Source organism: Taudactylus pleione, unplaced genomic scaffold, assembly GCF_031769625.1.
Source record: "Taudactylus pleione unplaced genomic scaffold, aTauple2 ptg000495l, whole genome shotgun sequence".
Classification (NCBI taxonomy): Eukaryota; Metazoa; Chordata; class Amphibia; order Anura; family Myobatrachidae; genus Taudactylus; species Taudactylus pleione.
Window position 1 is genome coordinate 1095370 of NW_028284897.1, and position 16505 is coordinate 1111874.

General features: G+C 45.6%; 1 protein-coding gene across 1 annotated transcript in view; it reads left to right on the forward strand.

Moving 5' to 3' along the window:
• Positions 1-3193, forward strand: part of LOC148502496 (uncharacterized) — a 258997-nt gene extending 255804 nt beyond the window's left edge. The window contains 2 exon segments of the mRNA XM_088449791.1: positions 1350-1887; positions 1889-3193. Of these exon segments, the coding sequence (XP_088305917.1) occupies positions 1350-1887; positions 1889-2300 (950 nt within the window). The 3' untranslated portion in view covers positions 2301-3193.
• Positions 3194-16505: the final 13312 nt, after the last annotated feature.

Here is a 16505-nt window from a genome sequence, read left to right on the forward strand (position 1 = left end):
TCTTGGTCGCCATGGCGACCGGGATTTGTCGCATCAGGCCCATAGATTGTAAGCTCCACTGTGGCATGGCCTGACGTGAATGACTAAATAGTCTTCATTCTAGCACCCTGCACCTCTCTCAACTTGAGCAGTTCCACTTTCCTGCCTGGGGTGTCACTCTCTGCTCTGGTGCTTCTAGCACACACTGGTCTCTATATCAGAAGTTTATTGCATCAGCTGAGTGTGCAAAACGCATCAGAGCTGAGAGTGATACCCCAGGCAGGAAAGAGGAACTGCATATCTGTGCTATATAACGTGCTTCTCAGTGTGTCTGTGCTATATAACGTGCTTCTCAGTGTGTCTGTGCTATATAACGTGCTTCTCAGTGTGTCTGTGCTATATAACGTGCTTCTCAGTATGTCTGTGCTATATAACATGCTTCTCAGTGTGTCTGTGCTATATAACGTGCTTCTCAGTGTGTCTGTGCTATATAACGTGCTTCTCAGTGTGTCTGTGCTATATAAAGTGCTTCTCAGTGTGTCTGTGCTATATAACGTGCTTCTCAGTGTGTCTGTGCTATATAACGTGCTTCTCAGTGTGTCTGTGCTATATAAAGTGCTTCTCAGTGTGTCTGTGCTATATAACGTGCTTCTCAGTGTGTCTGTGCTATATAAAGTGCTTCTCAGTGTGTCTGTGCTATATAACGTGCTTCTCATTATGTATGTGCTATATAAAGTGCTCAGTATGTCTGTGCTATATAAAGTGCTCAGTATGTCTGTGCTATATAAAGTGCTTCTCAGTATGTCTGTGCTATATAAAGTGCTTCTCAGTGTGTCTGTGCTATATAAAGTGCTTCTCAGTATCTGTGCTATATAAAGTGCTTCTCAGTATGTCTGTGCTATATAAAGTGCTGCTCAGTATGTCTGTGCTATATAAAGTGCTTCTCATTATGTCTGTGCTATATAAAGTGCTTCTCAGTATATCTGTGCTATATAAAGTGCTACTCAGTATATCTGTGTTATATAAAGTGCTTCTCATTATGTATGTGCTATATAAAGTGCTTCTCAGTGTGTCTGTGCTATATAAAATGCTTCTCAGTGTGTCTGTGCTATATAAAGTGCTGTGAATAATAATAATAATAGTTATTGTATTTTCAGCAGATGGACGCACAAGCAGGAATGACTTGGAGGGAGATCTCATCTTGTCTACACATATTAAAATAGAAGATAACATCACACATGAATCTCCAGGAGATAATCCCATTACACAAAATATACATCCAGCACCTCACAGTGCAGCTATAGCATCTGATACCGCTAATTGTGACCAATGTTCTCCTGATACCTCAGCTTTTGTTACACGTAGTGCAGCTCAAACACCTGATAAATTATTTCCCTGTTCTGAATGTGGGAAATGTTTTACAAACAAATCATATCTTGTTGTACATCAGAGATATCACACAGGTGAGAAACCATTTCCATGCTCTGAGTGTGGGAAATGTTTTACACAGAAATCACATCTTGTTATACATCAGAAAAGTCACACAGGTGAGAAACCGTTTTCTTGCTCTGAGTGTGGAAAATGTTTTACATATAAATCAAGCCTTGTTACACATGAGAGAACTCATACAGGGGAGAAACCATTTCCATGCTCTGAATGTCGGAAATATTTTACACGGAAATCAGCTCTTGATAGACATCAGAGATATCACACAGGTGAGAAACCATTTCCATGCTCTGAGTGTGGGAAATGTTTTAGAGAAAAATCAGAGCTTATTAAACATCAACGAGTCCACACAGGTGAGAGGCCATTTTCATGTTCCAAATGTGGGAAATGTTTTACAATCAAATCAAATCTTGTTGTACATCAGAGAAATCACACAGGTGAGAAGCCATTTCCATGTTCTGAGTGGGAAACGTTTTACACAGAAATCAGAATTTGTTACACATCAGAGAACTCACACAGGTGAAAAACCATTTCCATGTTCTGAGTGTGGAAGATCTTTTACACACAAATCAGCTCTTGTTAGACATCAGAGACGTCACACAGGTGAGAAACCATTTCCATGTTCTGAATGTGGGAAATGTTTTACACTGAAACCACATCTTGTTACACATCAGAGAAGTCACACTGGTGAAAAACCATTTCCATGTTCTGAATGTGGGAAATGTTTTACACAGAAATCACATCTTGTTAAACATCAGAGATGTCACACAGGGGAGAAACCATTTCCATGTCCTGATTGTGGGAAATGTTTTACACAGACATCAGATCTATTTAGGCATCAGAAACGTCACACAGGAGAAAAACAATGTGTGTGAGTATCTAGAAATTGCAGCAGTATTTGCAGGACTGAAAATGTTCAAAACAAGCATTTATACAATATTAGCCTAGATTGTTGTCCCTGCTTAGTGATAGATAAATGACATTTGAATTTCAAAACTATATACTAAAATATTTAATAAAAATCCACACGAATGTCACCAACATAGGGCTCCAACAGGTACCTCATGTAATGGCTTTCAGTTTCCTTATTCTGTCAGATCAGAGTTTCCCAAACTCTGCTATTACAGGCCAGGTTTTCAGGACATTCATGCTTGAGCACAGGTCACCTAAATAGTACCTAAGTCAATTTGATTTAACCATTTGAATTCAAGCATGGATATCCTTGAACTCTGGCCTGTAATGGGGGAGTTTGGGAAGCTCTGTATTAGATTATTATTGTGCTATTGGCGTATTTGTGCAGTAACAAGACCACATGATGTAATATAGGGACATAACTAATCTGTCATCGTGACAATGTGCTGGGGATGTAATATGGGAAGTGGGAAACTATGACATCATGTGATGACTGGGCTGTAAGTGATGGGGTGAGATGGCTGATATAATGACATCTGTAACCTCTGATTTTATCTCACTGGATCCAGTATTCTCTGGTTGGGTTTCCTGGTAAATGGATCTCTAATCTCCTTACAGCAGTCTGATGTCTGGTTCCTTCTAATTAGATCCTCTGTAACCTACTATTTACACTATTCCAAAGGATAAGGACATTAATATCATGATCTCTTATGTAATTTATATATTATTAGATAATGTAATTAGTGTTGGGACACAGGAAGCTGCTGGTCCTGGTATAAACCACTTAGTAATGTCCATTAAGTGCATCAGGCTCCCGATATCCCCAGCAGAATACAGATGTGAGCAGGGTACGTAGTAATGGGGGAATAATACAGGGACATCACAGGATAAGTAGGATCAGTACAGATTGTCCTCAGTATGTCCTGCACTGTCACCTCCCACAGTGGTGACACCACCAGTAATGTGCATCCAGCTCCCGATATCTCCAGCAGAATACAGATGTGAGCAGGGTACGTAGTAATTGGGGAATAATACAGGGACATCACAGGATAAGTAGGATCAGTACAGATTGTCCTCAGTATGTCCTGCACTGTCACCTCCCACAATGGTGACACCACCAGTAATGTGCAGGGTCCGGAGATGGAGATTATTTGGTAGTGAGGAAATCACAGAAAGGACAATACAAGCTTTGTTATACACCTACAAAAATATGAGTTCAAAGGGTTTGGTAACATGTAAGAAAACTAAACGCTGCACGGATCTGTCTGACGTCCATGTGGAGTAACACAGCTGCGTGTGGCAATTGTATGTTATTATTTACCACACTTGTTGACCTGAATGTTTTTGTACATTGTTAGTAAAGCTGGATTAGTCTCCAGTTGCCCTCTCGGTGGTGCACATGTTCTGTGATGGCCTAGGTTTAAGTTCTAATGATTTGCTGTAAGAAGGGATTTAGTGGAAACACTAATATAACCAGAGATGTCACAAGGAAGTATAGAGGTTTCTGCATGAGGGTGAGTTGTGTCTCACGGGCTGGTCACACTAGGCCACAGCTGGCAGGAGAAAATAACATAGATAGGGACAGGGCAGTCATCTATAGACCAGGGTACGAGCCGAGGTCAGGGCCACAGAAGAACAAACGTCAGACATAAGCCGGGTCACTATTGGTCAGTCAGATAATTTCTATGACTCATTCAGAACTAGATATAAACTGACATGCTGTATTACTCTGTCACTTTAGGTACCGGTGAATATAGGTATATATTGGGGTGATTATAGGTATATATTGGGGTTGCACCAGCTCTTTGTATTCCCAGGTTCTTGTTATGCAGTTTTTACTGTTTTGTTTTTCTCCTTCATCCACTAGGGGACACTGGAGTTCAAGACAGTGGGGTATAGACGATGGTAGAGTGGAGCCTGGCACTTTAAATAATTTAGAAGTGTGACTGGCTCCTCCCCCTCTATGCCCCATCAGCCCCAGTTTTTAGAATGTGCCCGAGAGAGCCGGTCGCACATCAGGCTGTCTCCAGCCTTTTTCATATTTTTTAATTTTTATTTAACACTGAGGACAGGCAGGCTGCTTGCTGTGGCAGTCTGCCTGCTACGTGGGAGCCGCCGGGAAGGGCACCACACGGCTACTGCAGCCTGTGTCCGGTGACCCTGAGGAGGGGGCACACACAAAGGAGTCATCGGACCCCGAGAAGACCCGCCACTGCTGACAACGGCATGTGTCCGGGTTCCTCTCCGCCCCCTCAGCCCAGCATCCCGGCCGCAGCAGCTGTGAGTATGACCACTGCTCCTGATTGGCAGAAGCAGTGGATGTATAAGTGACACTGTCACTGTTAAGAGGGCCCGACTTTCCCCTCCCCCCGCACCACCCTCTCCCCGACTTCGGATCTCCAGGTCAAGGGGGTCACCAGGTGCTGTAGTCACGAGGGCGCAAATTACAGCCCGGTCGTCGCTGGAGCGAAATGGTGCGTCATGCAAGCTAGCGGCGCCTATTATAGTCGGGCTCCCTCCTCACTGCCGCGCTGTGTACACCACGCGGCTGTCAGCGCTGCTGCATAGAGAAGCTCATTAGCAGCGCCGATGGCGCTTGCCCTCCTCACAAAGGCGGGCTACCGTGGCTAATAAGTCCCGCTGTCTTCATCAGCGCACGGACCCGGCGTCGAGACCCGCCCTAAACATACACTTATGGCGCGTACTGCAACAGCGGCGCCATTTGTAAGGGTTCTCCCCCTTATTACTCCGCAGCAGCACTCCGCATAGCCGGCAAGCACAGCGCTGAGTCATTTCACGGGAGCAGTGGACATCAGCTGATGCTCTCCTAAGCAGGAGAGGTGTTCTTTTGAGACCAAGTTTTTACTCGTGATCGCTCCCCGTGCCCGGCGCCTACACACAGTGATGTATGCAGCGCGGACCAGCGCCTGCAAGAGAGCGCGCTTCCCTCTTAAGGACAATATAAACAACTCCCTCTTTTATTAAGAGGGGTCCGTCGTACAGCACAACGCTGACTCACTCTTGCTCGGGGGAGAAAATGAAAGTACGGGTCCCGCCGCTAGGTGTAGCCGGCTGAGTCCGGGTCTCCTGCCCCTCCCCCCACAATGGGGAGATGTGTATTGAAGCTCTGTTACCTGTAGGTCAGGTAAGTGACAGACAGCTGACTGCGCTATCACTTACAAAAAGCGCTGGAGCTCTCACAGTAGGTACAGCGCCAGTAGCACTGAGGCAGCCGGTATATATTTAACAGGGCAGCACAGACTGTGTAATGGTTAGCATTGCCGCCTCACAGCACTGAGGTCATGGGTTTGTTTCCCACTATGACCCTGTGTGGAGTTTGTATATTCTCCCTGTGCTTGCGTGTGTTTTATAACAGCGTAGCTGTTAGCCTGCTGAGGCGGTGCTTTAATGTATAAGCTCCGGCGCTAGCTACTTCGGGGCACTTGTGTTTAAGCCGCATCGGCGCCCTCCACAGCAGTATAGCTCATTGCCCTAACACCTGCTGCTCTGATGGATATGTCTAGCCTTTTGCTGCCCCTCCCTCAACCTTGCGCTTAGCAGGTGCACTATGACTCCGCTTTATGCGGTTCTGTTGAGGGGACAGCTTATGTTAGCCGGGACTCTTCCCGGCTAGCATGGACATTTTGCGCACACAGCGTGGTATAACTTTACCCTAGCGCAATGTAAGAGTCATCTCTGTCTCTTCTGCAACACATGTATATGTACGCGTTGTGTGTGTGTATGTAGATGTATATGTAATCCCATATAGGCTGTATGTGGGGGTGTGTGTGTGTGTGTGTGTGTGTGTATATGTATGAATGTATGTGTATACCTTTTTTCTACTCTGCTAATCGGGTGGTCTATGGACAAGCCTTATTCCAGAGAGGTTAATTAGCACACTGCGCAAGGGTGACAAGCGTTCCAGTGCACGCTTTGGCAGCACATATACAAAAATATTGGAACGATATCTGTGGGTGAGGAGAACTCTCCATTGGGTTGGGTCTCAACCCAGCGTTGGCTGAGGGGGCAGGCCTTGGGTCAGGTCCTCCCGAATGATCCATTCTCAGGAACGAGAATCCCATATTGGGCTTACCATCCCTGTGGCCCAGCATTAGAGGCTGGGACGGCCACTTCTTTAGCTGTGTTAATAACAACAGCAGGCCTTTATCCCCTGTTTAGATGGGGGGATTGCGCTGCGGTTTTTCCCAAGGGACAGGTCTCCCTTTTAATATGTTGGGAAGGCTCTGTTAGAATACAGCTCACTTTTTGGGGACAGTAATCCCTTAAATTTGTGGATTGTTACTCTTCTGCACACATATATAGCTCCACTGATTAAGGCGAGCACACCAGTAACAGAGGGGTCCCAGGTCCAATACCAGTCTGGGACAGCACGCTGATAAAATATCCTGCCCATTACACCGTAGCAGGCTGATGGCTACACGCGACACTTGAGCAGTCTCCCTGCGTTGAGGTAAGCCACATGTATTTATACTAAGCCCTGCTATAGAACATATACATGCTGGAGTTCTGTGGCTCAGTTCCTTCCTTCCATGGCTCTAACTATTGCTCATGTTCTAATTTTAAATATTATCGTCACCTACTAATCTTGTATGTAGGTATGCATATATGGAGATATATATATCGCTTCTTATCCTTATCATAAGGCAGAGGTAGGATCTGTTATCAGTTTTATGTCTGGTACCTAGCATATTTAAAAGAAGGATTCTGCAATTGAAGGCTGGACTCTCCTCATGCAGTAGTTGGTATAATAACTCCGCTTTACACCATCTCTCCCTAAGGATTTGTATGTGGGTGTGTGTACGTACCTATATTTCCACAGATGGGAAGCCGCCTGGGATTACCAAGGCTGTCAGCTTATCCATATGTGTGTGTATATATATATATATATATATATTAAATGGTGGCTCTGTAGACTAGAGTCATGTTCTGCAGCTTACATACTGATAGACATTGCTTCTATTATGAACCCTATACATGACTGGGGCCTTCTTGTATATAAAGATATGTACTTCCATCCTCCTGGGGTTATAGTTCCTTCTTGTTAGTCCCTATCTATGGCGCCCCCCTTTAGGGTGATCTATGATTATTTCAACTTTGCACTTGGTAGCAAACTTATAAGACACTGAGAATGCAGGATATAGCAGGACATATATAAATATAGCATGCTGATCTCCCGATGCAGGAGTCTGACAAGTTAACTTGCTATGTTGGCACTACTCTTGCTTTCAAAGAGATGGCCTTCTTATGCAACTATGTTTATCTGTATGTACGGGTGTATATATACTGATATATTCCCATTCCTTGTATGCATATTTTCTAATAATTGGCAAAACCTGGTTTTTAACCCTATTGGGGTTATCACTACAGATATGTCCCTTCCTTTCTTGGGATAACTAATGCACTTTGTCTATGTACAGGTACCCTTCTCAGTATATATTCCGGTACTCCATATTATTGTCTTGTCACATATCTCAATAACATGAGTCTCTAAAGGGCCCCTAGGTACATTCTATCTGTACATAGAGAATCCAGGTTCTATTCTGTAATCAGGGATTCATTTGTTAAATTACATGAAGGCCTAGGGCCGCCCGCCGATATAGGCAGGGTCAGGCCTGGATTTTATTAGATTGATGGGCGTAATACACACTTCTCCATTATAAGTGTTAATGTACTGATACTTAAACTAGTAGACCGTTTTGTGGTATAGGTATAATGTCTATATGGATACACATCCCTAATATAACAAGCTCAGGTATAGAGTCCTGTTGAACAACCTTCCTGCCTCCACTAACGTTTTGCTAGTTTATACAGTGTTTTCTACTGCAACATCTCCAGACTGAAGTCCGTGCTGTAGAGCATTGGGTCTTAGCCCACTGAAGCTACTCCCTATACCTGACGGGGCAGGTTGCTGTGAGATGAAAAAGGTCAGTGACATTCTACATAGCGTCCAGAGGGCTTTTGGCCGCTCACAGGTAAGCGGGCTTACCCCACTAATGCCCAACCTGTCATTGCATAGCTGCTTTCTCCCTTATGCACCCTAGCTGCGGTCCTAGCAGCCATCTGCTCTTTTAATCAGTTGGCTCTACACTTTAGAGCTTCCCTGGTGCATAGTTTCAACATTGAGATTAGTGACACTCTTCTACTAGATCTGTTGGGATTATGGACTGAAGCGCTTCGAGGGTCTAGTGCACATCTTTACATTAAGTGTGACAGTCAATATGTCCTACGCAGGGGGCCTGGTGGATTTCCTGTTCAGTCTCTGTGGATGTTTTCATCACATTGACTGGTACCTTCAGGGTTGTCCTAGTGCTCTAGCCTTGCGGTATGGAGTGCTTCCCTATATTGGTAGCTCCCTGGGTGGCTGTTGCATCCGTTCTCTTTAACTACTAGGGTATCCTGGTTGTTTCACACTATGTTCAGGCCAGCGGTTGGTACTGACTACGCACTTCCATCATGTTGGAAGTTGTCTGTTTTGGAGTTTGTGGCTGTGATTTGCTTTTCGGCTGCAGGTGTTCAGTCGCTGTTTTCTACTCTGTTTTTAGAATGGGTTGTTCTGCTGTCTGACCCTCTGACAGGTATTGTAATCTCAATCCTCTCGAGGCTGCCTCGGCCTCATTCCCAGTGTGATCTCCACTCGTTGGAGACTTCTGTGGTCTCTCCCTTCCGCTGGTTTACAACTTTGTAGTAGTTGGACTTCCAGAATGGTTCATGGTGACTGTTCGGCCTTGACTTTTACCTCTCTGCATACTCTTTGTTAGGAGTCTGTGGACAGGATCAGCTCTGTTTCTGTAGATTGGGATCGTTATACTTGTATCTTTATGACTATGTCCAACAGTGCTGGTATTCTGCTATCTGCGACTGTTGCAGCTTTCTGTTTCCGAATCTGGTATGGTTTTCTCGAGTTTTATTCTCGGGTTACTGCCCTTCTCATATGGATTCGGGTTGGAGTTCTCTGCTCCCAACAGTCCGGCTTGGTCTGGTTTTAGCTGAGTTTACAGCGTTATGATGCTTCTCACCTGAGGGTGTTTTCTCGCTAGCCGCTTATTCCATTCTATTTACGCTGTAAGTTGTGGAATTTCTGTGTCTGTTCCACAGGGAGTTCTGATTGTCTCCTGGCTCACGACACTTGATCCTCAGCTCTTGCCTTTCCGTTGAACCTCTGGTTCTTGGCGGTCCCTGTTCGGTTGGCCAAAGGGTTGGCATGTTCTCTGCGCTTCCCACCCAGGAGGTTGGCTTTGGGACGTCCCCACTGTCTTGAACTCCAGTGTCCCCTAGTGGATGAAGGAGAAAACAGGATTTTGGTACTTACCGATAAATCCCTTTCTCCGATTCCACAGGGGACACTGGACGCCCGCCCAGCGCTGCATACCTGCCAGTTGTTTGGTTCCATCTATGGTTGTGTGACTGCATGATTCCCTGCAGTGGTTTCCTCTGTTCTCCTTCAGTCGGTCTTGTTCCGTTCTGTGGTCTTCTTCTCCTCGTTTTCCTGTTGTCCTCTGTCTCTTCTCGGGCTCAGTTCTTAAACTGGGGCTGATGGGGCATAGAGGGGGAGGAGCCAGTCACACTTCTAAATTATTTAAAGTGCCAGGCTCTACTCTACCACCGTCTATACCCCACTGTCTTGAACTCCAGTGTCCCCTGTGGAATCGGAGAAAGGGATTTATCGGTAAGTACCAAAATCCTGTTTTTAGCTTTATCCTAACTTTGCTTTTAGTATCTTTCTTACTGTGACTGTCTTAGTATCCATTTCTCATACCCAAACAAGAAAGGTTTTGTCTTACACCTGTTCCCCTCTTTCCTGTCTCCTGTCACTGTGACACCGCTCTGGTGTTGGGGATTTGCTCTCTGATGGGCACCTGCATGGATACACTGGCCTGTCCTGTTATTACCTCCTGTCATGGTATATATCAGCATTTTGTTAGTACATATGTCTTAGATAATATGTCATCTGTATTGTATGTGTGTCATGGAGGGAATGACAGCACTGTGCGAGTATCATATCCTGCAGCTTATAATACATGAGTAATACAGAAATGACACATTGTACACAAGCCATGAATAATAACAGGAATTGCTCTGTATGAATAACGACGTTACAGGACTATTATGTGCAGGATGTTACTCTCATCATTAATGTAAGGACCATATTATATCAAAGAGAGAAAGCCAGGACACCTATTCCTCATGGATGGCTCCTAATACGTACAGACCCCACCTGATGGAAAATGCCAGGATGCTGCACATCTCTGAGCTTTGGATATATGATCTGTTATCTATATACAGGTATACAGCACAGCGTCACTGCACCAGTATGCCGGGAGCCTCACATCATTACTCTGTACTGTTACCTAGCTGTATCCATGTCAGTCTTGTCTGATCATAGTTGTAATGGAGTTATATGAGCTGAAATACTCTGTGCTGCTGTTACCATTCTCTTTGTAGTTACAGATTTCCAGCACCACCCACCTTATCTGCTGCTTGTGTGTCTGCCCCCAGGTTTGCAGGATACAGCAGCTGCTCATTTTATAATCTGCTTTTCTTGCACTATTCTAGCAGCAAAACATTCACACAATATTATAGTAATCTGTAGTATTAAATATTCAATAAATAACATTCCAAGTGTTACTACAGAAGGAAACTATATTCTTGTAACCTTGCAATAAAATGACTCTGATGTAGAAAATTCTGCCTCAATGCTGTGTTTAGTAATAACTTGTGTATAAAGGAAAAAAGCGGGGTGTGGGGGGAATGAGGGAGAGGGTGATATATAATAATATAATGGTCAGTAATCAAGAAATATAATTAAAGGAAAAAAACTACAAATGTAAGTAAAGCCCATAATTTGGTGTAATGGGTACGAGGACCTGTGTATAATGTGGTGTAATAGGTACGAGGACCTGTGTATAATGTGGTGTAATGGGCACGAGAACCTGTGTATAATTTTGTGTAATGGGTACGAGGACCTGTGTATAATGTGGTGTAATGGGTACGAGGACCTGTGTATAATGTGGTGTAATGGGTACTATGTGTATAATGTGGTGTAATGGGTACGAGGACCTGTGTATAAATTGGTGTAATTGGTACAAGGACCTGTGTATAATGTGGTGTAATGGGTACAAGGACCTGTGTATAATGTGGTGTAATGGGTACGAGGACCTGTGTATAATGTGGTGTAATGGGTACAAGGACCTGTGTGTAATGTGGTGTAATGGGTATAATGTGGTGTAATGGGTACGAGGACCTGTGTATAATGTGGTGTAATGGGTATGAGGACCTGTGTATAATGTGGTGTAATGGGTACGAGGACATGTGTGTAATGGGTACGAGGACCTGTGTATAATGTGGTGTAATGGGTACGAGGACCTGTGTGTAATGTTGTGTAATGGGTACAAGGACCTGTGTGTAATGGGTACGAGGACCTGTGTATAATGTGGTGTAATGGGTACGAGGACCTGTGTATAATGTGGTGTAATGGGTACGAGGACCAGTGTGTAATGTGGTGTAATGGGTACGAGGACCTGTGTGTAATGTGGTGTAATGGGTACGAGGACCTGTGTATAATGTGGTGTAATGGGTACGAGGACCCGTGTATAATGTGGTGTAATAGGTACGAGGACCTGTGTATAATGTGGTGTAATGGGTACGAGGACCTGTGTAATGTGGTGTAATGGGCACGAGGACCTGTGTGTAATGTGGTGTAATGGGCACGAGAACCTGTGTGTAATTTTGTGTAATGGGTACGAGGACCTGTGTATAATGTGGTGTAATGGGTACGAGGACCTGTGTATAATGTGGTATAATGGGTATGAGGACCTGTGTATAATGTGGTGTAATGGGTACAAGGACCTGTGTATAATGTGGTGTAATGGGTACAAGGACCTGTGTATAATGTGGTGTAATGGGTACGAGGACCTGTGTATAATGTGGTGTAATGGGTACGAGGACCTGTGTAATGTGGTGTAATGGGCACGAGGACCTGTGTGTAATGTGGTGTAATGGGCACGAGAACCTGTGTGTAATTTTGTGTAATGGGTACGAGAACCTGTGTGTAATGTGGTGTAATGGGTACGAGGACCTGTGTATAATGTGGTGTAATGGGTACGAGGACCTGTGTGTAATGTGGTGTAATGGGTACTATGTGTATAATGTGGTGTAATGGGTACGAGGACCTGTGTATAAATTGGTGTAATGGGTACGAGGACCTGTGTATAATGTGGTGTAATGGGTACGAGGACCTGTGTATAATATGGTGTAATGGGTACGAGGACCTGTGTATAATGTGGTGTAATGGGTACAAGGACCTGTGTGTAATGTGGTGTAATGGGTATAATGTGGTGTAATGGGTACGAGGACCTGTGTATAATGTGGTGTAATGGGTATGAGGACCTGTGTATAATGTGGTGTAATGGGTACGAGGACATGTGTGTAATGGGTACGAGGACCTGTGTATAATGTGGTGTAATGGGTACGAGGACCTGTGTGTAATGTTGTGTAATGGGTACGAGGACCTGTGTGTAATGGGTACGAGGACCTGTGTATAATGTGGTGTAATGGGTACGAGGACCTGTGTATAATGTGGTGTAATGGGTACGAGGACCAGTGTGTAATGTGGTGTAATGGGTACGAGGACCTGTGTGTAATGTGATGTAATGGGTATGAGGACCTGTGTGTAATGGGTACGAGGACCTGTGTATAATGTGGTGTAATGGGTACGAGGACCCGTGTGTAATGTGGTGTAATGGTTACGAGGACCCGTGTGTAATGTGGTGTAATGGGTACGAGGACCCGTGTATAATGTGGTGTAATAGGTACGAGGACCTGTGTGTAATGAGGTGTAATGGGTACTATGTGTATAATGTGGTGTAATGGGTATGAGGACCTGTGTATAATGTGTTGTAATGGGTATGAGGACCTGTGTATAATGTGGTGTAATGGGTACGAGGACCTGTGTATAATGTGGTGTAATGGGTACAAGGACCTGTGTGTAATGGGTACTATGTGTATAATGTGGTGTAATGGGTACGAAGACCTGTGTGTAATGTGGTGTAATGGGTACGAGGACCTGTGTATAATGTGGTGTAATGGGTACAAGGACCTGTGTGTAATGTGGTGTAATGGGTACTATGTGTATAATGTGGTGTAATGGGTACAAGGACCTGTGTGTAATGTGGTGTAATGGGTACTATGTGTATAATGTGGTGTAATGGGTACGAGGACCTGTGTATAATGTGGTGTAATGGGTACAGGACCTGTGTGTAATGTGGTGTAATGGGTACTATGTGTATAATGTGGGGTAATGGGTACGAGGACCTGTGTATAATGTGGTGTAATGGGTACGAGGACCTGTGTATAATGTGGTGTAATAGGTACGAGGACCTGTGTATAATGTGGTGTAATGGGTACGAGGACCTGTGTATAATGTGGTGTAATGGGTACGAGGACCTGTGTGTAATGTGGTGTAATGGGTACTATGTGTATAATGTGGTGTAATGGGTACAAGGACCTGTGTGTAATGTGGTGTAATGGGTACGAGGACCTGTGTGTAATGTGGTGTGGGTACAAGGACCTGTGTATAATTTGGTGTAATGGGTACGAGGACCAGTGTATAATGTGGTGTAATGGGTACGAGGACCTGTGTGTAATGTGGTGTAATGGGTACGAGGACCTGTGTGTAATGTGGTATAATGGGTACGAGGACCTGTGTGTAATGTGGTGTAATGGGTACGAGGACCTGTGTATAATGTGGTATAATGGGTACGAGTACCTGTGTGTAATGTGGTGTACTGGGTACGAGGACCTGTGTGTAATGGGCACGAGGACCTGTGTATAATGTGGTGTAATGGGTAAGGACCTGTGTGTAATGTGGTGTAATGGGCACGAGGACCTGTGTATAGTGTGGTGTAATGGGTACGAGGACCTGTGTATAATGTGGTGTAATGGGTACAAGGACCTGTGTATAATGTGGTGTAATGGTTACGAGGACCTGTGTATAATGTGGTGTAATGGGTAAGGACCTGTGTATGAGCCTGTCTGGGTCACAGCGTCTCCCTATGTCAGTAATGTGTATCTGCTCTATGTCAGTCATACAGATATAATGGGACAATACCACCTTATATATGGACACATGTAGCTGCCCCTCTGCACATTCCTCACCTTTAGTTACAGGACTGGAGGAAGTTACATTATTGCTGGAACCATCTATGGTAATTCTCCACATTTTCTCACATGACAGCATTAATAACTAGTGTTACAGATGTTTGCATTATAGTAGGGATTGGACATAAAGAGAACATAGGCCCTCATTCAGAGGCGCTTGCAAAATGCAAGCAGTCGCTCTGAATGTGGGCGGCCGCTTTTTTTTTCAAGTGCGGCCTCCTGGTTGCTAGCTAAGCTATGGGTTACCATCCACAGCTTTAGCGACCGACCAGGTTGATGGTCAAGACCATCGAGGCTTGCGACGAGACCCTAAGGTTGGGTTTTGGCAACCGCAAGCCCCAGGGAGCTTCCTGCTCTGATCGAGCAGGAAGCTCCCCACTGACATCACTGCTGATGTCAGTGCGGCCGCCCACAAAACTTCAGGCGTTCCTTAAGGAACTCCTCCGTTTTTGAAACAACCCCCCGCCATGCCTACAAAACGGGGCGAGCTGTCGATCAACATTGACAACCGCCCCTTTTGTAGTAAGCTCCGGAGCGGGAGAGTGTCTTGCTCCGGGGCTTGCGCACGTGCAGTGCGCAGGGCCTAAACATCGACACACTTGCGAGCGGGTCTGAATGAGGTCCATAGTGTCAGTGTAATTAGCATTCGTCACACAACATTGTTTAGACCTAAGCACTGATCCCAGAACATCGATGGTTTCCGATGTTACCACACAAGACTCCCCTTCGTCTCCTCAGGGCTGGCTGAGCTGACTCCTGTTACTAATAGTGGTGGACTGGCTGCTGCTGTGCTTCATGCTCTGCAGTGATCACACATTGCTCTGCAACCCATGTGACTGGGCTGACAGACTGCGAGCTTAACCAATCAGCCGGGCACTCAGTCATTGGCAGGCAGTGCCATGCTGAGTGCCATCATCATGTCATAGACACAGTGACAGGCTCAGAGTGACTGCCCGCCACTCCTGTGCTGCATGCCTGACTGATAACTCTCTGCATTAGGCGCGTTACACTGACCCAACATCGGAACATCACTAGTGTGAGGAAACATCGGAACCTCACCATCTTTGGGTAAACCATCGACCACTGAAAACAAACCATTGATGTTTCCGATGAGACACCATTCATTTCCCATCATTACCATATAGCTGCCAATAGTGTTAGAGCCACTCAGCTATATTTGGTGAGGTGGAGCCTATAGGTCCATTTATGGCTCATTTGTTTTCCATCATGATAAGTTGTATAAGGTTCAATCAGTCTCCAAATCAATATTTGCAAAAACAAACAAGATCCTATCAGACCTTTTCCTACAGTATCTTGTACCCGTGAGAGAAGCCCGTCCAACATAACCCTCACTGTATGTACGTAGCTGTGCTGCCTTCTTCCCGTGCAGAGATCCAATAGAGAGAGCAGATATGACTGGATATAACAGGCGTCCCTGCACCCAAAGGCCCAGCTGCTGTGCACAAGCTCCATCTGCGACCCAGGCCCATAGCTGTGCACAAGCTCCATCTGCGACCCAGGCCCATAGCTGTGCACAAGCTCCATCTGCGACCCAGGCCCATAGCTGTGCACAAGCTCCATCTGCCCCCCAGGCCCATAGCTGTGCACAAGCTCCATCTGCGCCCCAGGCCCATAGCTGTGCACAAGCTCCATCTGCCCCCCAGGCCCATAGTTGTGCACAAGCTCCATCTGCCCCCCAGGCCCATAGCTGTGCACAAGCTCCATCTGCGCCCCAGGCCCATAGCTGTGCACAAGCTCCATCTGCGCCCCAGGCCCATAGCTGTGCACAAGCTCCATCTGCGCCCCAGGCCCATAGCTGTGCACAAGCTCCATCTGCGCCCCAGGCCCATAGCTGTGCAAAAGCTCCATTTGTGCCCCAGGCCCATAGCTGTGCACAAGCTCCATCTGCGCCCCAGGCCCATAGCTGTGCACAAGCTCCATCTGCGCCCCAGGCCCATAGCTGTGCAAAAGCTCCATCTGCGCCCCAGGCC